At 37.9% G+C, this 25,000-nt stretch overlaps 1 protein-coding gene across 1 annotated transcript in view; it reads right to left on the reverse strand.

Moving 5' to 3' along the window:
- LOC115225473 (sperm-tail PG-rich repeat-containing protein 2-like) overlaps positions 1–25,000 on the reverse strand; it is a 604,424-nt gene that overhangs the window by 488,289 nt on the left and 91,135 nt on the right. Inside the window, exon 5 of the mRNA XM_029796428.2 lies at positions 7,615–7,865. Within this exon, the coding sequence (XP_029652288.1) occupies positions 7,615–7,865 (251 nt within the window). The remainder of the gene's footprint in view (positions 1–7,614; positions 7,866–25,000) is intronic.

Raw genomic sequence — 25,000 nt, forward strand, 5'->3', positions numbered from 1 at the left:
ATACTGTATCATAGAGAGTGCAATCGTGTGTGTCTCTGTGTGTAAGAGTATATATCTATGAATCTGTTTAATGTGTATGTGTGCACATTTTTATGTGTGCATATGGATATATAAGCATAACTATTGTTGCTATTATTATTATTATTATTATTATTATTATTATTATTAGCAGCAGCAGCAGCAGTAGTAGTAAAGCAGTGAGCTAGAAGAATTGTTAGCAGGCAAAACAAAATGCTTAACAGTATTTTGTTCGTCTCTATATTCTGAGATCAAATTCTGCCCAAAGTCCATTTTGCCTTTATCGTTTCAAGATCAATAAAATGCATACTAATCAAGCACTGGGGGTGGGAGTAATCAACAAGCCCCCTCCCTCAAAATTTCAGGTCTTCTGCCTATAACAGAAAGGAGTATTATTATTATATTATTATTATTATTATTATTATTATTATCATTATTATTATTATTATCATTGGGTGAGAGAGCAGTGCATGCCATCAAAGTGACACTGGGGTAAAATATACGAAGCCCAGTATACCCATCATGACTACCCGTCTGATGAGGGTACACTAGGTACATGCATCACAACCATATGTGCACAACATGGTGATCTCATATGAAGATAAACAGCACATGACCTTGCAGGTGGGGCCCAGTTAGAATTTTTTCAGGCTGAGTAGCCCATCCCACTCGAAAGGTCCCTGAATAAGGGTTGTTTAAGGATGTTGAACGAAACACCTATGTTTCCAGAGGTGAATTATTCAAATCCCAAAGAATCCCTCTCAACACATGGCCATGATGCTCCCCCACAACTTCTGCTCGTAATTAGAGATGCACATATCGTCAGCCACCAAGGGACATGCTCAACTGGTTAAGGTCAAACAACTGACAAGCAAATCTGTGGTATTGAGCAGAATATTTGCTGTAGCCTATCTTTTATACCAAGACAAAACAATGTACATGATAACACTTCCAATCAGTTAAGATCAGAAGCCATGAGAGCCACTGTCTGGTACTGCATCAGGGCATTATTATTATTTTTTTTTTCTTTTCATTATTATTTCTCTTTATCACAGGTTTTGTTAGAACTCCTGGAGTCTTGCATGCGAAGCGGGCTTGCTACCTGCAGCCTATGGCACCTTGCTATCCATTCTTTTCAGCTAATACTTACTGATTATTCTGGCTGTGCCAAGGAAGCAAACCTTTTGTATTAGTTCTACTGGGCACTCTATTCCAATTTCCTTTATATTGCCCTTGATGCCTTCTGATATTGTTATCATTATTATAATTAACATTAAGGTGGTGAGCTGACAGTCGTTAGCACGATGGGCAAAGTGCTTAGCAGTATTTCATCTATTGCTACATTCTGAGTTCAAATTCCACCAAGGTTGACTTTGCCTTTCATCCTTTTGATTAAATAAGTACCAGTTATGCACTGGGACCAATGTGATCGACTTAATCCCTTCCCTAAAATTTGAGGCCTTGTGCTTCTGGTAGAAAGGATTATTATTATTATTATTGTTATTATTATTATTGTTGTTGTTTTGTTGTTGTTAAGGGAGTGAACTGGCAGAATTGTTAGCACATCAGACAAAACCCTTAGAATCTCCACATTCTAAGATCGAATTCAGCTCAGGTTGGCTGGAACTGGTGTATTGCTGTGCAAAGTGGCTATTTTTATTAAACATAGTCTGGGAACCTTTTGATATGACCTTGTATTCAGACAGTCTCTGTTGCAGAACTGCTGAGTTACAGGGATGTAAACACACCAACACCAGCTGTCAAGCAGTAATGGGGAACAAACACAGAGGCACACATACAAAGATATATATGCATATATGTAATAGGCTTCTTTCAGTTTCTTATTTCTTTACTGCCCACAAAGAGCTACACACAGAGGGGACAAACAAGGATATAAACGGATCAAGTCGATTATATCAACCCCAGTGCTTAACTGGTACTTAATTTATTGACCCCGAAAGGATGAAAGGTAAAGTCGACCTCGGCGGAATTTGAACTCAGAATGTAGCAACAGACGAAATACCGCTAAGCATTTCGCCTGGCGTGCTAACGTTTCTGCCAGCTCGCTGCCTTTGGTGGTTCTGCCGAGAACCACCAAAGGCTTCTTTCAGTTTCTGTCAACCAAATCCACTCATAAGGCTTTGATCTGCTCAAGGATATAGTTGAAGACACATGTCCAAGTTTCAATGCAGTGGGATTGAACCCAGAACCATGTGGTTGGGAAGCAAGCTTCTTACCACACAGCCACACCTCTGACTGAGATTCTCTCTCTTCTCATTTGATAAAAGTCTCAATTGTTACCAGGCGACTGTTTTACCCTCTCTGAAAACCAAGATGATTTCACTAAATCCAGAGCTTCTTTGTACACTACTTAATAGACTCTTCTGCCTCATTATTAGCTGCACACATATATATACATATATAAATTCACATATACATACCTATGGATATACATACATACCTACATATGTATGCATGCATGTATTATCATTTACATCACACAGAGCTTTCTAACAGATTATAAGATATTTATTTATATAAGAATATGCATGTGTGTGTGTATAAATATATACATATATATATGTATGTGTGTATGTGTGTATATATATATATGTTTATACACATACATACATGCCAACATACAGATTCATACAATTATGTATGTAAATACATATACACATGCATACATAGATTCATGTATGTATGTGTATGTAATATATATATATATATATATATATATATATATATTATATATATATATATATACATATATATATACACACACACCTTTTTTCAGACTCCTAAGCAGGTGTCAAGCCCAGAAAATTAAATTTTCATCATGATGGATGCATTTATAATGACTGACTTTAATGTAAATATAAGTATATACACACAGAAAGACACAGATGAATATATAAATATATATACATATAAATGTACACACACTCACATATGTAAGCGTATGCTTGCATACATACACACATTCATATACATGCATGTACATATATACATACATATATGTATATATATATATATATATATATAATATATATATATATATATATATATTATATATATATATACACATGCATATATATATATATATCTGTGTGTGTGTTTGTATATCGATATTTGTATAGATACATACATACAAATATATGCAAATTGAAATGTATATGAAATCAGACCAGTTACAATAATACACTCTACATAATATGTACATTATATATATATATATGTTTATTTATATCTATATATATATAAGTGTGCATAAATACATATAAATACAACCTACACATATACCTACATGTATGTATGTTTGCAAATTGAAATTTATATGAACTGATGCCCAAAAAAACAAAATGAAAAGAAACACTTCAGTTTAGTTTCGATATGTTCCCAGTCATATCGTTAAATGAACTGGTCTTCGTATTAAAATACGAAATATAAAAAAAAAAATTGAAATATAAATATAAAATATATAGTATATATTGAAGAATAAAATGAGCTCAGAATTGGCTCGTAAATAAGAGAGATCAAAGAAAGAATGAGATAAAAAATAACAGTGCAATAACTGTGCATGCAGAACGCAGTGGTTTATTATATTCATTGGGAAATATATGAAAATATTAGCTAACAGAAATATTAGTTCTCAGTCTTTTCTCTACCATTTTATTATCTTTTTGCTCCAATTCCATCATTCATACACACATAAGTTCACCAACTGGTTTGGAAATAAACTAGATTAAATTATTTTTTTCTGAAGATCTGAGCTTTTTATGGTGGATTACACAATCATCTCTAACAATTACTGCGTAACATACTAGTACACACTAGTGAAACACATGTAATGCTTATGTAATTTTAAAGGATATAATAAAGATGCATGCAGAATGTAGTGGTATATAGCATTGCTTGCAAAATATATTGGAATATAAAGTAACTAACTACAATATTTGTTTTGAGTCTTTTCTCTAGCATTTTTCAATCTTTCCCCTCCAGTTTCATCACATCCACACGTATAAGTTCACCAAATGAGGTTATAATCAATGAATTAAAGTATTATTTTCTCCTGAAGATCTGGGATTTTTCCAGATCATTGTCTCTACTCCATCTCATTTTAAACATTCTCTGCAAATGATATTCCCAGCATGCATCTTTCTCTGCCCTTTATGTTGTAGCCAATCGATATGCTATCCTTTTCATAGTAATCCACATCTCACCTGCATACAAGAGCACAGGTAGGACAGTGCTATGGAAGAGTCTGGCACACATGGTATTGTCTATTTCCGTTTGGAGGACATCCTTTACAGAGTTAAATGTCATCCATCCTACCCTAATTTTCTTTGGGATTTCAGCATCTATATTTCATCCCATCCACTGTGTGCCCTAAGTAGATGTCTTCCTTTACCTTCCCAATTTCATCGCTTCCCATCTCTATTTGACCCAGTGCTATGTCTTCCAACCAGGTATATTTTGTTTTCATGCAGTTCATTTTAAGACCTACTGCTAACCTCTCAGAGTCCAGCTCTGTCCACATGGTCTGCAGCTGGTGTGTGGTTTCAGTGACTAGTATAATGTCATCTGCAAATTGGAGGTGTGCTAGTTGCTTGCCATTGATGTTCAAACCACCTGTCCAGTTGATGTCCTTGATGACCATTTCTAGACAGGCAATAAAGAGCTTTGGAGAGATGGTATCACATTGGTTGACAGCCTTCTCAGTTGCAACACTTACTGTTGGGGACAGGTGAGCTATATCTATTGTGAATCCAGAGTTTGCATATCTCAGGTGTTTTCATGTAATACACCTTGACACTTTGAATTTCTAGACATATCATCTAAAGGCTAATCAAGTCCGTTTTCTAATGTATGTGTGTGTCTATATTTATATAAATATATATATATATATATATACACACACACACACTCACACAGACACATGTGTGTTACCTATATAACATCTATAAATTATATATATCTATAATATATATTATATACAAAATATATGTGTATATAATATATATATATATATGTATATGACATATAAGTACATTACATATAAATAATATAAATATATGTATATTACATATATGTGTGTGCGTGTGTATATAATATATATATATATATATATATATAAAGCATACACACTCACATGCATGTGTGTGTATATAAATATACACATATGTGTGTGTTTTTTATATGAATATATACAAGATATGTGTGTGTGTGTGTGTGCGTGTGTGTGTGTGTGTGCGTGTGTGTGCATAAATATGTATATATATATATGTAATCAAAATAAGCAGCAGGATATCAAGTAGTGATGTAGTACAGCTGTTTCAAGCGGCTCCATTTAACTGAACAATGCAGTCATTACATCGTTTTAAGTGCAGTGCCATCTTTAGTTGCACAAATAAATAAATAGTATTTTAACAAGTAGGACGCATTATTATAATCTGTTGTGTCTGGGCAGAGTAATTTTTTTTGTGCCTTATAATTTAACACACTCACCGATAAAATTTTCACTTATTTCTTATTTTTATTTTCCTAAAATTTTCGTTGCATCTTACAACCTTTTCAATAGTCTTGACTCTGTCCATTATTTACACTGTGTTCCTTTTTGTTTGTTTGTGCGCATGTGTGTGGGTCAGTGTGTGTGTGTGTGTGTGTCTATGCATGCATGCATGTATGTATGCATGGGAGTTTATGTATATATGTATGTGTGTGCATATGTATATATGTATGTGTGTGCATATGTATATATGTATGTGTGTGCATCTGTATGTATGTATCCTGCATATTTATGTGTGTGCATGTCTGTGTTTGTGTATTTTCTATGTATGTGTGTGTGTGAGCATGTGTTTGTATATGTATGCACCTCTGTCTCCTTGTGTGTGCATGTGTGTGTGTGTGTGTATGTGTGTTATGCAACTATGTACCCTGTTTGTATGTATGGATATGCATCTCCATATGTGTGGACCCGTGTCTCCATGTGTCCTTGTGTGAAGTAAAGTGTGTGTGTATATGGTGATGTGTTTCAGTCTCCATTTGCCTATGTGTGCTTGTCTGTTCATATAATCTATGTACCTATCCGTCTCAATGTTGATCTGTTTATTTTCATCTTCATATGTTTACATATATGTGCATATACATATATATACGTACACCCCCACCCACACTCACATACATACATGCATCTATCTACATAAATCTACATAACAGCCCACTAACTATTCTACTCTACCTGTGTAAACTGTGGGTATGGGGATATGATATCTACTATGTATATTTCCTATTTAGTATTGGGCAAGTTTCATTTATAAGGACATACTCCCATATTTGTCTGAGTTTGGGTCTTTTGGGTGCTTGGCTAAGATGCGGATGTCAAGTTGACCCAAGTTGCCTCCATGTTGGTAGAGTATGGAGGACTGTTTTCTGTCATCATATTGTCTCCGATGTTCATTTAGTTATTCCGCAATGCTGCTGGATGTCTCCCCATGTGTGTCATGTTCATGTCTTTACAAGCACCTTCTATGCATCTTATGCTGTAAACTACATTTCCAGTTTTACACTTAATGCCAGGGCTAATCCTACATACCATGCAGTTATCATTGGTGCATATGGTATTCTCAAAGGGGTAAATCCTATATAGTTGTGACCTGATGGAGCCCCCTGGCTTTTCAATGATAGTAATGTTGAGTTTGGCCTCTTTCAGAGCTTTCTTAAATCATCAGGCTAGTTCTCCATAGGCTGTGGCCTCTACAAACATTACTCCTTGATATTTGTCGGTTTTATACCACGTGTTCACCCTGTTTGCTTTGTCACAGGTTCCTTGTATCCTATTCCATTCTTTGTTTCTATATCTAGGGCAGGTACCACTGGTATCATTACGTATAATGTTATCTAATTTCTTTCTAACCCCCTGCTCCCCACCGTATACTCGAACCCTATCTTTCTGATCTTATCCAGAGAACTGTATGCATACAAACCAAATCCCAAAATGAAATATTAATATAATTTTTCTCAAATATTTCAACAGAGCAAAAAGATTGAAGAAAGTCATATTGTTGCTATTGTAGCTAAGAATACACTATATATATATGTGTGTTTGTGAGTGTGTATGCTTGTATGTATGTATGTGTGTGTTTTTCTACCTATTATATACATTATATTATTCTTGTAATTTACTTAATCTTTTCTTTTTAATTGTTATTTTAATTTTAACTTTTCTATTATATGTAATTTTCTAGATGGTGTAATTTAATTACTCATTTTGAATTGATAAAAGGTGGGTTTTTTTCTAATATTTTATATATATTATATTGTGCGGAATTTGATTTAGTATTTCTAAATTGAATTCTTTTTCCTTGTAAGTTTGGATTTTATTCCCTCAAATAATAATTACATATATATATATATATATACATATATATATATATATAGGTGAGATAGTTTTCATCATAGGTCTGTAGAGGATGAGAAACGACCTCAAGATTAAACATCCACAACAACAACAACATCAGCAACATCAATATAAATCTGTCAAGAGAGAGAGAGAACAAAACGGACAAAGACAGGAAGAACAAACCAATCACCTACCCCACTGGGTGTCGGCTTGTCATGACGTTTTGTAGTGGAGGCAAAGAATGAGGATGGTTTTGCGTTAGCAGCATCAAACGGTTTCTCTTTCACATTGTAATGTGACGGCCCAGGATTATGTTCCGTGTCTTTGTTGACGACCGTCATGTTCCGTGGCGCTGACGAACCAAATATGCCACGCCTTGTACTCTCCAAATAGGCTTTTTTCACAATTTCTGATCCAAAGCTGTCTATGTTGTATTGACCAGGACCTGGAGATAAACAATGCGATAATTTCAGATTATTTTTTTTATCACCATCATTAATAAAGGTGGCATGCTGGCAGAATCGTTAGTATACTGGATGAAATGGTTAGCAGTATTTCGCCTGCTGCAACATTCTGAGTTCAAATCCAACCAAGGTCAACTTTGCCCTTCATCCTTTTAGGATTGATAAATTAAGTACCAGTAAAACACTGGGTTCAATGCAATCGACTAGTCACTTCCCACCAAATTGCAGGCCTTGTGCCTTTAGTAGAAAGTATTATTAATATCATTATTATTATAGACAGATATATATGTATATATATGTGTGTGCGTGTATGTTTGTGTGTCTGTGTTTGTCCCCCTAGCATTGCTTGACAATCGATGCTGGTGTGTTTATGTCCCCGTTACTTAGCGGTTTGGCAAAAGAGACCGATAGAATAAGTACTGGGCTAACAAAAGAATAAGTCCCGGAGTCGAGTTGCTCGATTAAAGGCGGTGCTCCAGCATGGCCGCAGTCAAATGACTGAAACAAGTAAAAAGAAAGAAAGAGAAAAAAGAGTATCTTTTACCATTTATTTGTTACTGTCATTAGACTGTGCCCATGCTGGGGCACTGCCTTGAAGACATTCTTTGAGTTGAATGAATCGTCCCAGCACTTATTCTGTTTAAACCTGGTGCTTATTCTATCATCTCTTTTGTTGAACCGCTGAGTTGCGGTGATGTAAACCCACACGACACCACTTGTCAAATGATGGTGGAAGGGATCTGAATGACCTGCCTGAGTGTAGCTCGCACTCCACTGAGATGGGGCCATGTTAGAAAAAAATGTATCAATCCTTGATCTGAGTTTTGACTGTGGCAGCATCACTAAAAGCCTGACGAATCTTCTGGAAGATTTGTGCTTGAGTAGCACCAAGATTTTGGCAAAAAAGTCAATGCAATACCGATTTCTTTACTACCGACAAGGGGCTAAACACAGAGGGGACAAACAAGGATGACAAACAGATTAAGTCGATTATATCGGCACCAGTGCATAACTGGTACTTATTTAATCAACCCCGAAAGGATGAAAGGCAAAGTCGACCTCGGCGGAATTTGAACTTAGAACGTAGCGGCAGACGAAATACGGCTACGCATTTCGCCCGGCATGCTAACGTTTCTGCCAGCTCACTGCCTTTAGTAGTCAATGCAATACCTCTGCTTGATGCATCTGGTGAAAATAAAGATTTGATAAGCAGGCACAACACATCTGTACTGTAGGTGTAACAGCCAGGAATTGATGCAGCATGCCAGCATAAAGATTTACTTGTATGCACAGCATGGGTGGTGTCACTTCCCACCCAAGTGACTTCTGTCCACACAGCATTAGTTTTGGCAGAAAGAAATAATGTCGGATACTTTTTGAACACACCTTATATATATATACATACATATATATATACTAATATACAAATATTAACAGTTCTAAATCTCTTTAAAGGAGACTATGGCAGCAGTACTGGGTATTTATAGTTATCACCAAACTAATATGGTAGTCCAGGAAAATATACATATATATACACACACACATATATATGTGTATATATATATATATATATATAGGCGTAAAAGTGGCTGTGTGGTAAGTAGCTTGCTTATGAACCACATGGTTCGTAGCACCTTGGGCAAGTGTCTACTATAGCCTCAGGCCAACCAAAGCCTTATGAGTGGATTTGGTAGACAGAAACTGAAAGAAGCCCATCATATATATATGTGTGTGTATATATATGTGTGTGTGTGTGTGTGTGTGTGTGTGTGTGTGTGTGTGTGTGTGTGGTGTATGTTTGTGTGTTGTGTTTATCACCCCCCCCCCTAACATTGCTTGACAACCGATGCTGGTGTGTTTACGTCCCCGTAACTTAGCAGTTCGGCAAAAGAGACCGATAGAATAAGTACTAGGCTTACAAAGAATAAGTCCTGGGATCGATTTGCTCGACTAAAGGCGGTGCTCCAGCATGGCCAGAGTCAAATGACTGAAACAAGTAAATGAATAAATGAAAATGAAATGAAATTAATATATATATATATATATATATATATATATATGTTGTGTTTGTGTATGTTATATATATATATATATATTATATATATATATATATTATATATATATACATACATATAACACATACACGTAATATATAATATATATATATATATATATATGCGATGGGCTTCTTTCCCTTTCTGTCTACCAAATCCATTCACAAGGATTGGGTGAGCCTGAAGCTATAGTAGAAGATATGTGCACAAGGTGCCATGCAGTGGGACTGAACCCGGAACCAAGTGGCTGGGATTCAAGGTTGTTACCACACAGACATAACTGTGCCTAAACATATATTTCAAAGCTATATATATCTATACTATACTCATATAATATCTTTATGTGACACATTTCTATATATGTGTGTGTGTGTGTACAGGTGATGGATTTGTTCTTTATTTAAAAAATGTTTTCCTTTTGTTTTCTGTTCCATTGTAAAGTATGCTGATGTGCTTGTGTGTATGTGTATACACACAATGTGTATACATTGTATACATGATGTGCTTGTGTGTATGTGTATGTGTATATATATATATATTCTGTGAATCCCTACATGAATAACACATGAATATTCTTCCAAAAACTCTTTATACAATGAAAAGAAACAAATTTTCACAATTTCTTTTTTTTTTTCACAAAACTCACACGGAACTGAAAAATTTGTTCAGAAAATAAATCACAAAAACAATAATAATAACAACAATAATAATAAGAACAATAATTATAATAATAAAAATAATAATAATAATAATAATGATAATAATAATAATGTGATTATAATAATATAATAATAATGATAATAATAATGAATAATATAATAATGATAATAATGATAATAATGATAATAATGATAATAATAATAGTAATAATAATAATAATAATAATAATAATAATAATATAATAATAATAATAATAATAATGATAGCAACAATAATAATAATAATAATAATGATGATGAGAATAATCAATATAATAGTAATAATAATAATAACAATAATAATAACAATAATAATAACAATCACAACAATAATAATAATAATAATGATGATGATGATGATAATAAAAGACAAAAAACGAAATCCACGACATTTTTCAAAGAGAAATTAAGTTCTTGTTGAGAATTCTGTCTCCGAATAATCGAAGACTCGTCGACGAATGGAGCTTATCTCAAAGACCAATGTGGATAGGTTTAGCTCGGCTCCCGCTGTGCTATGTACAACAGTTTATCAATATCCTACAAATGGTAACAATATGCTAATATGGAAGAATTTTTTTCTGTTATTTCTCCAAAGAATTTTTCAATTTCTTTACAAGTTCTCTCTTGGTCTCTCTCTCTCTCTCTCTCTCTTCTCTCTGACTGTCTGTCTGTCTGTCTCTTTTCTCTCAGCTCTGTATCTCTCACTCTCTCTTGGGATATGTGGCTTGTTGTTAAATGTGAGGGGGTGGCATTCTGCACGGTAGACATGGTGGTGGTGGTGGTGGTATATGCTGATGGTGGTGGTGGTGGTGGTATATGCTGATGGTGGTGGTGGTGGTGGTAGTGATGATGGTGGTGGTGGTGGTGGTAGTGATGATGGTGGTGGTGGTGGTGGTAGTGATGATGGTGGTGGTGGTGGTGGTGGTGGTAGTGATAATGGTGGTGGTATATGCTGATGGTGGTGGTGGTGGTAGTAATGATGGTGGTGGTGGTGGTGGTGGTGGTGGTATATGCTGATGGTGGTGGTGGTGGTGGTGGTATATGCTGATGGTGGTGGTGGTGGTGGTAGTAATGATGGTGGTGGTGGTGGTGGTGGTGGTGGAGGTGGTATGTGCTGAGGTTGATGGCAGTGATAGTGGTAGTGATGATGATGGTGTTGGTGGTGATGGTGGTGATTGAATACTCTGCTGCTGATGGTAGTGATGGTGTGCCAGGGTATATTATTATGATGTTGATGGTAGTGATGATGGTAGTGATGTTGGTATATGCTGCTGATGGTGGGGGCAGCAGGATACATTGCTGATGATGGTAGCGATGGAAGTGGTGGTGGAGACATAGTGGCAGAACAGTGGTGCTGGTTGTGCTGATAATGTTATCCTTGATGGTACAGTGGTTGTGTGGAGGTAGTACAAGACACTGGTGATGGTGGCAGAAGTTGTAGTTGTGAGCACAGAGATGGTAGTGGTGGCCTCGAGTGGAACAGGTGGTGGTGTTGGTGGAGGTGTGTAGTCGTAGTAAATATGGTGGTGCTGGTGGTTGTGATGGTGGTGATAGCTGTAGTCATGAGCGTAGTGATGGTTCAAAATGTAGTAGTGTCATTAGTTTGCTGGTGTCAGTAATGGTGCTGGTGATGGTAGCCCAACACCGTCACACTGATAGTGGCAGTGGTAGCACAAGCTGGTCATAGTGGTGGTGGTGGTAGTGCAAGCCATTGCAGTGAAGGTAGTGGCAGTAGATTTGAAAAATTAGAATGTATAAGCACGGAGCATATACTGGATTGCCTTATGTATATATATTTAATCTAAGGTGTACCTGCTGAAGAAGACTTCGCCTAGTAAATTATTTTATTTGCTAAAAAAAGTCTGAAACCATTGGTCCAGAAGTTAGATGGTAAATATTTTCATTTTTCATTCCCTTTGAAATTTTATTCCTAATAGTGGTTTGGAATTTAACTGTTCTCTCTAGCATGCAAGGAGTCCTATGATGGATGCCTCTTATGTGTTTAAATGTACACTATTTACATGAATAATATATAATCTATTGACTAAATTTTTACATGCTAGGCCACTGGTAATGGAAATTTCTAATATTTCTAATTATCCTTTGATATTATTAATTATATATATTTATATATATATATAATAGTGAGAAATGGAGGTTATGAAAGGTAATGGTGTCACTGAGACCCAAAGGTGTCATTGAGACCCAAAGGTGTTAGGTAATGCTGAATAAGTGCTATAGACAGACCATAGTCAAGTTCCAGATTCGGTAATATTGCGAATAAAGGGTTCAACGTTGGTTCTATGTCAGCGTGTGTATATAAGAATCTTTTGCGTAATAAGATAAAGAACCAAGGCTGTGTAGATATTAGAGCATTTATAGATAAAAGTTCTTACAGCTGTTTCTAGGATATTTATTAATTACATCCCTTCATCGGAGACGGTGTGAGAGGATGGTTAAGTCATAGTTAGTTCCGATGTGATACAAATAGAGAGTGAGGTGGAGGAAAGAAAATAGATGCAAGATATGTAGGGATATTGAAGTTGTAAATCCATTTTTTAGGCATAATGGTATATATGCAATATTCCAATATCCTTTGAGTAAAGTCCAAAAGTCCAACAGAGTTTAATATGAGTCCTTCCAAATATAGAGTTTATAAGCAATGTAAGAGTGAGATCCAGCAGATTTTAAAACTTGGTCATTCCCAGTAGGAAATTTATATACTGTGTTGCAGAGTTCAGGCCATTTGTGGTCAAGAGAGACTTTGAACCAAGTGGCCGTCGGCATCTTCACTATCTCGTCTGGCAGCTTATTCTACGGACCCGCAACCCGGATGGAGAAAGCCCCTCTCCTTTGATTGAGATGAAATCGTTGCAGATAGAGCTTTTCGGAGTGACCCCGCAGCCGAAGCTCTGGAGCAGGAGTGAAGAACAGCTCTTTCGCGAGGTTACACTTTCCGCTTATGAGGTTGTGAGCAAGAATGAGATCACCACGGCGGCGGCGTTTTTCTAGAGAATAAAGGTCGAGCATCTTCAGCCTTTCTTCATAAGACAAATGCTTGAGACCAAGAACCATGCACCCAGTTGTGTATGTGTGTGTGTGTGTGTGTCTGTATCTATTTATCCATCTATCTGCCTGTCTGTCTTTCTTGCTATATATATATATATATATATATATATATATATAAGCACTTGTGCTGGTGTGCAGGTGACACGTAAAAAAAAAAACGATTTTTCCGTGGCCGTTGCCAGTACCGCCTGACTGGCCCTCGTGCCGGTGGCACGTAAAAGCACCCACTACACTCCCGGAGTGGTTGGCGTTAGGGTGGCCATCCATCTGTAGAAAGATTGGAGCCTGGTGCAGCCATCTGGTTCACCGGTCCTCAGTCAAACCGTCCAACCCATGCTAGCATGGAAAGCAGATGTAAACGATGATGATGATGATGATGATATATATATATATATATATATCAAGGTCAGTAGTTCAAATAGCCAAAAAAAAAGCACTTCCCAAACTAACAGAGTAGTAAGACAGACAGGCAGATGGATGGATAAATAGATATACACATATAGGTGTAGGAGTGGCTGTGTGGTAAGTAGCTTGTTTACCAACCACATGGTTCCGGGTTCCGTCCCACTGTGTGGCATCTTGGGTAAGTGTCTTCTACTATAGCCTCGGGCCAACCGAAGCCTTGTGAGTGGATTTGGTAGACAGAAACTGAAAGAAGCCCGTTGCATATGTGTATATATATATATATATATGCGTGTGTGTGTTTGTGTGTCTGTGTTTGTCCCCCTAGCATTGCTTGACAACCGATGCTGGAGTGTTTATGTCTCCGGCACTTAGCGGTTTGGCAAAAGAGACCGATAGAATAAGTACTGGGCTTACAAAAGAATAAGTGCCGGGGTCGAGTTGCTCGATTGAAGGCAGTGCTCCAGCATGGCCGCAGTCAAATGACTGAAACAAGTAAAAGAGTAAAAGAGTATATATATCAAGGTCAGTAGTTCAAATAGCCAAAAAAAAAAAAAAAGCACTATCCAAACTAACAAAGCAGTAAGACAGACAGGCAGATGGATGGTTAAATAGATATACACACATACATACATAACTGGGTGCATATATATATACATTTTACTGATGTATCTTTTCCTCATCTATTTCTCTCTTACACTCTCTCACCTTGTCTCCTTTTCTCTCGCTCTCTCCTCTCTCTACATATGCATTTCATCTGTGCATTGGCATGTGCAGGTAGAAGACAGACAGACAGGCAGACAGGCAGACAGATACGCAGACCAAAAGCCCAACAGGCAGACAGGTAAACAGACTGACAGACAGACATGAAGGCAGGCAGACAGATAAAAAAAAATCAACGCAATTAATAAAATACAAAAAAAAAGAGGAAAAACAACAAAACACATGACACACAGACACACACACACGTAGTGAAACAAGTTCCATTTGCTGCCACCATACCATTCCCAGGCCGGCGCCAGCCCCACACCCACTAAACCAATTTCAGTGCCATACTTCCAACATCACAAACACCTATTAATCTTTGCGGGGATTTTGGAGTTCTTTGGAAAGGATTTTGATCTGATTCTTCGACAATTGTTGACAAATTGAATAAATTAAGAATCTTGGATGACGAGGAAACTTAATTAGTTTGTGGCTGATATGGTGGTCTCAATAGGTGTGTAAATGTAAGTGTGTGTCTGTGTGTGAGAGCATGTGTGCGTGTCTGTGTGTGCATGTATATGTATATATATATATATATATGCTAGCATGGAAAGCGGACGTTAAATGATGATGATGATGATATATATATATATAAACATATATATATATACATGTATACACATACAAATACATGTGTATGTGTATATGTATATTTGTGTATATATATATATATATGCATATATATATACATGTATACACATACAAATACATGTATATTTGTGTGTGTATATATATATATATTATATATATATATATTATATATGCATATATATATACATGTATACACATACAAATACATGTATATTTGTGTGTGTATATATATATATATATATATATATATATATATATGCATATATATACATGTATACACATACAAATACATGTGTATGTGTATATGTATACATGTATGTGTGTATATATATATATATATTATGTATATATATATATATATATATATATATATATATATATATACACACACACAGACACACACACATACATGCAAACACATACAAAAATACATATGCATGTAGAGATAGACTTAGATATGTATCTATATATGCATATGTGTGTATATATATTTACTCATACATATATAGAAAATTTGTGCATGTGTGAGTAAATACACACACACACCTATACATGTACGCATATATATATATGTGTATATATATATATATATATATAATATATATATATATATGTGTGTGTGTGGTATATATACACTTACATATATACATACACATGCATACATACATATACATACAGATCCATACCTTTATACATACATACATACACACACTCACGTCTATAAATGCAGTTTGGTGAAGTACTTGTTATGCAAGTGATTTTGTCAGGGACCATGTGTTGAAACTAAAACGACTGCAGCATGGAAGACAGATATCACCAACTCAAAAACACAGAAAGGCTCTTAACTTCACATAAACATTTATCATTTGATGCCAAAATTTTCATCACACCAGCTGCATCCTGGTCGCCTATGTGATTCCACTGCATCTCGAGATGCAGCAGAATCACATCTCTGACTGACAAACACATCCTGTCCTATGTGTGGGACTCACAACCTCCCAACTATCATTATATACGTCACCAACTATCATTATATACGTCACCAGCCATCATCACTATAATTGCCACCACAATTGCCTCAGCATTTCAATGAGACCAAAATATTTTTCACAAGGTGGTGCTCCAGCATGACCACAGTCCAGTGACTGAAAGGAGTGAAGGGGTAATAAAAGGAGGCCTAACTGCTCTATCTCCCAAATGGTAAAGTTCCGTGTCTATAATACATTGGCCCTCTGCATTCTCATCTATGGAGCAAAAATGTGGCCCTGCTCAAAGATCCCAGCAAAAAGGATTGATAGCTTTGATAGCAGAGCCTTGAAAACCATTATGAACAGCAGATGGTACCATCATGTTTCCAACAAAGAACTGCATGCATGTATACATCAACCCACAGCCTCCTACTTCATAGAAATCCATCACATGCATTGTCCTCTATATCCTGCTGGATCATCTTACAAAGACTTTAGTCTCATTTGACACAGCATCTATGAGCTGGATGAGGTCTCAAGGTAGGCTTCATATCAGACAGCTGGACGTGATGAGGGAAGATCTCCAGTGGCTCAATGTCACCTTGGAGAATGCAGAGGGGCTGCTAGTGATGGAGAACACTGGTGGACCTAGTCGGCTCTACGCATGATGATGTCTCTGGGACCATTAACCTTGGATGACCCCAGCCCTATCAAGCAAGATCATGATGCAAGCAAATAAGTAGACTACAGCAGTCTACCCAATCATGAGAATTATAAGCAGTTGTTATTATTCCGATCAAGCTTAAATGTCAACCAGCTGTAGGCTACCAACTTCATTTTTAGAAACCCTTACACTCCTAATAAGGCACATGGCCTAGTGCTTAAAGCAGCGGACTCGCAGTTGAGGGATCGCGGGTTCGAATCTCAGACCGAGCAATGTGTGTATTTATGAGTGAAACACCTAAGCTCCATGTGGCTCTGGCAGAAGGTAATGGTGAACTTCTGCTGACTCTTTCACCACAGCTTTCTCTTGCTCTTTCCTCCTGCATCTTGCAGCTCACCTGCGACAGACCGGCATCCCATCCAGGTGGGGAACCTATACACCAAGGAAACCGGGAAACCGGCCCTTATGAGCCAGGCATGGCTTGAGAAGGAACAAACAACACTCCTAATAAATCTACAAGTATACAGTAAGTCCCTTAGTCCCCTCTGCCACATAGCAAGCAACCTTAACCCTCTCGGACCTGGGTCCCTGTGTCAGACCCTATCCTCCTGGGGCTCCCAGACAAAAACTAAATAGTGGCATATACAGCTTTATCCACTTCAGTCATTAGATTATGGCCATGCTGGGGCACCACCATGAAGAACTTTTAGTTGAATGAACTGACTACAGTTCTTATTGTCTTTTATGATGTCCCATACTTATTCTATCAGTCAATTTTTCGTAAACTGCTAAGTTACAGGGATGTAAACAAACCGACACCATTAATCAGGTGAAGGTGGGGAACAATCACAGACACAAAGAAATACACAAACACACACACACACATGATGGGCTTCTTTCAGTTTCCATCAGCCAAATCCATTTACAAGGCTTTGGTGAGGCCAAGGCTACAATAGAAGGCACTTGCCCAATGTGCTGTACAGTGGGACTGAACCGACCACCATGGGGTTGAGAAATAAGCTTCTTACCACACAGTCACACCTGTGTCTATATGTAAATACACACACACACACACACACACAACAGGTGTCTTTTGTCTTCTGTATACCAAATCCACTCTCAAGGCTTTGGTCGGCCTGAGGCTATAGTAGAAGACACTTGCCCAAGTTGCAATGCAGTGGGACTGAACCTGGAACCATATAGTTGGGAAGCAAGTTTCCCACTACACAACCATGCCTGCACCTTGTACGTGTGTAGTTCCTTCCTGTTTTGCCAGGAATCCACCGGACGTGACATTGAAAGTATTCCTGCTTTATGTAGGATCACAGCGTGACTGGGTTTAGAGGAGAGGTAGGTGACACTAAAGAGGAACAGTAACCATTAATGAAATCTTTCAGGATAAGAAGACATGTCCGTACAGTCTTTAAGATTAGCAACTTCAATTTCTGGCAGAGTATTCTGTCGTTGAGTAAAACACTTTATTTCAATATGCAGCCAGTACTGGAAGCATATAGACATTCGGTAGATCTGCCCTCAGCCTTGAGGGTGGTGAGATAAAACTCTAGTGATTTTGGAGTGTAAGTTCAAATCATACGAGTGCAACAAAGTGTTCTTTATATTGAGCATCTCCGAATCTTGTCTATTGACTCTAAAGGAAAATTTATGTGAGTGGTGGCTGTGTGGAAAGAAGCTTGCTTCCCAATCACATGGTTCCTGGTTCAGTCCCACTGTGTGACACTTTGGGCAAGTACCATCTACTATAGCCTCAGGCTGACCAAAGCCTTGTCAATGGATTTGGTAGACAGAAAGTGAAAGAAGTCCATCGTATATATATATATATATATAAAGTTAATCCAAACAAGAAAACACAAAAAAACACAACAACGCAAGGACGTGGAACAAATATAGTATTATTGGACGCTAAGGAAAGAAGGGAAGAAGGAGGGTTTAACGTTTCGAGTGGAGCTCTTCGTCGGAAACATAGGAGAAGGAAAGATCCAGAGAAGGGAAGACAGGAAAAAAATCGCCAGCGTGCCTTTGTTTGTGTGCCCATAATCTGGCGGTTCAGCAGAGGGACCAATAGAATAAGTACTGGGTGTACAAAGAATAAGTCCAGGGGTTGATTTCTTCGACCAAAAGATGGTGCTCCAGCATGGCCCCACTCAAATGACTGAAAGAAGTAAAAGAATAAAAGAATGTATTTGTCACTAATGACAAATTTTTATTCAGCTTGCTGACCAACTGAGACATGACTAACTTTTCAACTACTGTTTTTCACTATCAGTACAGACTGAATTGATTTAAATTAATTTTATATATATATATCATCATCATCATCATCATCATCATTTAACGTCCGTTTTCCGTGCTAGCACGGGTTGGACGGTTCGACCGGAAGCCAGGGGCTGCTCCAGGCTTCAGTCTGATATGGCAGAGTTTCTACGGCTGGATGCCCTTCCTAACGCCAACCACTCCGCGAGTGTAGTGGGTGCTTTTTACGTGCCACCTGCACAGGTGCCAGGGAGGGGGGTCCGGCATCAGCCACGATCGGTTGGAGCTTTTAACGTGCCAGCGGCACGGAAGCCAGCCAAGGCGGCGCTGGCAACGTTCGGATAGTGCTTTTTATGTGCCACCGGCACAGAAGCCAGTCAGGGCGGCGCTGGCATCAGCCACGTTCGGATGGTGCTTTTTATGTGCCACTGGCATAGATACACACATATATATATATATATATATATATATATATATATATATATTATATATATATATATATATATTATATATAATATATATATATATATATATATATATATATATATATATATATATTATATATATATATACGTGTGTGTGTGTGTGTGGTGAGGGAGAGAAAGAGATAGACAAGCAGACAGAAAAAGAAGTATATAAATAATATGCACCCATTTCTGTCAATAGGACTCTCCACTCAGATGAGGGCTTTTGTCTTGCAAGTTACTGGGTGGACCCACTGGTGCTGGTGCCACATAAAAAGCACCCGGTGGTTGGCTTTAGGGAGGGCATCCAACCAGAGAAACCTTGCCAAAGTAGATAGTATAGACAGCAGGGATTGGTGTGGACTTCTGACTTGCCAGCTCCCCAGGAACAGGGCAGCATAGAGGAAGGTAGTCAGATGATGATGATGATGATGAGGCGGAGGAGGAGGAGGAAAATGACACAACTCAGACACACTAAAACAAAAATTCCATACAGTAAAGTACAAATCAAAGAAAGTGCACACCACCAACACCACCACCAGAACTGCTGACAACACTTGACACACGCACACACAAACACACATGCAGACATACACACACATGCAGACACACACACACATGCACACACACACACATGCAGACACACACACACAATGCAGACACACACACACACATGCAGACACAGACACACACAAATACAGACACACACATGCAGACACACACACACACATGCAGACACACACACAATGCAGACACACACACACAATGCAGACACACACACACACATGCAGACACAGACACACACAAATACAGACACACACATGCAGACACACACACACACATGCAGACACACACACACAATGCAGACACACACACAAATACTACCACACATGCAGACACCACACACACACATGCAGACACAATCACAAACAAATACAGACACACACATGCAGACACACACACACCACACACACACACAGACACAGACACACACAAATACAGACACACACATGCAGACACACACACACACACATGCAGACACAATCAAAAACAAATACAGAGACACACACACACACACACACAGACACAGACACACACAAATACAGATACACACATGCAGACACACACACACACACATGCAGACACAATCACAAACAAATACAGACACACACACGCAGACAAACACACACACAGGCACATACATACACACACACACACACACACCCACACAAAGACACATGACAGCTGAGGTCAGTCGGTTTAATTCCATCATACATCATACCTGCAGTTTAATATCTGCGTTTATTTAATTGTAGCATAATTGATGACAAGATTGAATTTGTGATCAATTTAAACAGTTTTCAACATTTACTGGGTGTGCAACATTGTGTTGTGGTGTGGAGAAGTGCGATGCAGGAGCGGTGTTGGTGCGGGGTTGGTGAGAAAATCTTGTGTTCTTTGTATCGATTTGTACGCAGGAGTGAACGAACATGACTATGGGTATGACTTGCATAATTTAAGATGCACCGGAGCATCTCACATATATCTGTATGTAAGTATGCATATGTGCAAATACATATCATCATTGTTTAATGTCTGCTTTCCATGCTAGCATGGGTTAGATGGTTAGACTTAGGACTGGCAAGCTAGTAGGTTGCATCAGGCTCCAATCTGATCTGGCAATGTTTCTACAGCTGGATGCCCTTCCTAATGCCAACCACTCCGTAAGTGTAGTGGGTGCTTTGTATGTGCCACAGGCATGAGGACCAGTTAGGCAGTACTGGCATTGGCCATGCTCAAATAGGGCTTTATATGTGCCACCTGCACAGGAGTCAGTCCGGCCGCACTGGCAATATATATATATATTGTTGTATTTAGGTATGGTCATGTTGCTAGTTTCGCCAATAAAAACACACACACTATATATTTGGTGTTATTTATTTTTTACATTAATCTTAATCTTACTTCGGCCAGAGTTCTTTCGTCACACTTCTGCGACCTCATCAGTGGTCCTTTGCTTTCTTCTTTCTTATTTGTGTGTCTCTCCTTTCTAACTTTATTGGCTAAACTGGCAACATGACCATTTCTAAATACAACAATATCTGTCTCAACACACATATGTATATGTATATATACATATCTGTATGTAAGTATGCATACATGCAAATATACATGTGTGTATAAGTATATATGTGTGTGTGTGTGTGTGTGTATATATATATATATATGTATATGTGTGTGTGTGTGTGTGTATGAGCTAAATGAGTGAATGGAGAAATGAAAGAAAACAGCACTCAACACATTTAGTAGGGGCCACATGTATTCAGCTCCATGCAACTTAATGCTTCATGGACCTCCAACAAAATTGTCTCTTTCAGGCTGAGGATATAGAATGGAGAAGGACAGGAAGTCCAAGATAGCTACCAGATGATGAGGTGCTGTGGTCAAAGTGGGCTACATGCTATTCTATATATATATATACACTTGCGTCAGAAATTAATTAGCACTTCTCAAATTTCTACATTAAATAGGTTAAATCAATTAACCTTATGAGCTGTTCAAAACGTCTTACGCGATGAGAAAACTTAGTATGGTGTGATTTCGGTCCTTGCGAGGCGCTACCTATATCTATTAAACAAAGGAAGATTTGTCTGCATCCGCACTCCAAGTTGTTGCACTGCTATGTCAACATCATAAGGCTGTAGACTCTCAAACTGCTCTGCAAACAAAGTTACGTCATCGTTCTGCGCAACAGTGAACTCGCAACAAAGCAATAGTTCGAGATATGGCCACTAGGTGACAGCACATACCTTGAGTGAAGAGCAAATCAAGGGTGCTAATTAATTTCTGACGGGAGTGTATATATATATATATATATATATTTATTACGTTTAAATATTTGTTGTGCAAGATTTTTTATGTGAAGTCGTGTGTTGAAACAGATATTGTTATATTTCGGAATGGTCATTTTGCCAGTTTAGCCAATAAATAACACTGAAGCAAAATAACACCAAATATATAGTGCGTGTGTTTTTATTGGCTAAACTGGCAAAATGACCATTCCGAAATATAACAATATATATTTATTCTTTTACTTGTTTCAGTCATTTGACAGTGGCCATGCTGGAGCACCTTCTTTCAGTTTCCGTCTACCAAATCCACTCACAGGGTTTTGGTCGGCCCGAGGCTATAGTAGAAGACACTTGCCCAAGGTGCCACACAGTGGGACTGAACGCAAAACCATGTGGTTCATAAGCAAGCTACTTACCACACAGCCACTCCTACAGACACACACATATATACATAGATGATAGTTTTCCAAGTTTCTGTCTAACAAATCCACTCACAATGCTTTGGTCAGCCTGGGGAGATAGCAGAAAGCATTGGTCCAATGTAACTCATTGTGGAACTGATCCAAAGACCACATGATCGAGAAGTGAGCTTCTTAACCACACAGCTATTCCTGTATACACACATGTATAATTGGATTGCAGGTATATCCATGTCTGTGTATGCATGCCTGTGTGCGCATGTATGCGTGTCTTTAAAGTCCGATGTTTTATGACAATCCATGCAGTTACAAGTGGTGATGTGGCTGTCATTTCCCTGGTCAACCGATCATCTTTCGGCCAAGTACCTTTGAAGACATATAAGAAAAGACAAACTATGAACACTTGCATGAGAAAAGCATGTCAGTGTTAGCAACTGGAAAGGCATCCAAGTGTGACAAAGTCCTTCAAGAATATATCCATCTAACCTATGCCGTCGTGGAAAAACAGACATACAAATGACCTAACAAATAATGATAATGATTTTGAAATTTGGCAGGAAACCAGCAATTTCAGGAGAGGAACTAAGTCGATTACATTGACTCCAGTGCTTATTTTATCGACCCCAAAAGGATGAAAGGTAAAGTTGATCTCAGCAGAATTTGAACATGTAGGACTGGCTGTGTGGTAAGCAGCTTGCTAACCAACCACATGGCTCTGGGTTCAGTCCCACTGCATGGCACCATGGGCAAGTGTCTCCTACTATAGCCTCGGCCTGACCAAAGCCTTGTGAGTGGATTTTGTAGACGGAAACTAAAAGAAGCCTGTCGTATATATGTATATATATATGTATGTGTGTGTGTTTGTGTGTCTGTGTTTGTCCCCCCCAACATCGCTTGACAACCGATGCTGGTGTGTTTACGTCCCCGTAACTTAGCGGTTCGGCAAAAAGGACCGATAGAATAAGTACTGGGCTTACAAAGCATAAGTCCTGGGGTCGATTTGCTCGACTAAAGGTGGTGCTCCAGCATGGCCACAGTCAAATAACTGAAACAAGTAAAAGAATAAATATATATTGTTATATTTCGGAATGGTCATTTTGCCAGTTTAGCCAATAAAAACACACGCACTATATTTTGCTTCAGTGTTATTTATTGGCTAAACTGGCAAAATGACCATTTCGAAATATAACAATATCTGTTTCAACACACGACTTCACATAAAAAATCTTGCACAACAAATATTTAAACGTAATAAATATATATATATATATATATACACTCCCGTCAGAAATTAATTAATAATAACCTCCCCTGTTCAAAGGTTATAATGGACACAGATTCCTGTGTCACATAGCTAGCTAGAGGCGATGGCCTCTTGGAGTTAATCAACGGCAGCATTCGTCCTATATTTCTGGACTGTCATATTAGCTTGACAAAACTATTAATATCCAGTACCACTGTCATAGTCTCCTTTGGAGAGACTTAGAAATATTAATATTTCTAATAATAATAATGATAATAATAATAATCCTTTCTATTATAGGCACAAGGACTGAAATTTTGGGGGAATGGGGATAGTCAATTACATCAACCCCAGTGCATAACTGGTACTAATTATATCAACCCCGAATGGATGAAAGGCAAAGTCGACCTTGGCAGAATTTGAACTCAGAACTAATAATCCTTTCTATAATGGGCACAAAGCTTGAAAGTTTATGGTAGGAAGTGCAGTGGGAGGTGGGGCTAGTCGATTACATCCACCACAGTACTTATCTGATATATAATCACAGTGTTGCAGAGTGGGATTGAACTGGAAACCATGTATATGCAAAGCAAGCTTGTTAACCACACGGCCATGCTAGGGCATGTGAAAATACTCTAGAAAAAAAAAAAAAAAAC

Source organism: Octopus sinensis, linkage group LG27 (assembly GCF_006345805.1).
Source record: "Octopus sinensis linkage group LG27, ASM634580v1, whole genome shotgun sequence".
NCBI classification, from domain to species: Eukaryota; Metazoa; Mollusca; class Cephalopoda; order Octopoda; family Octopodidae; genus Octopus; species Octopus sinensis.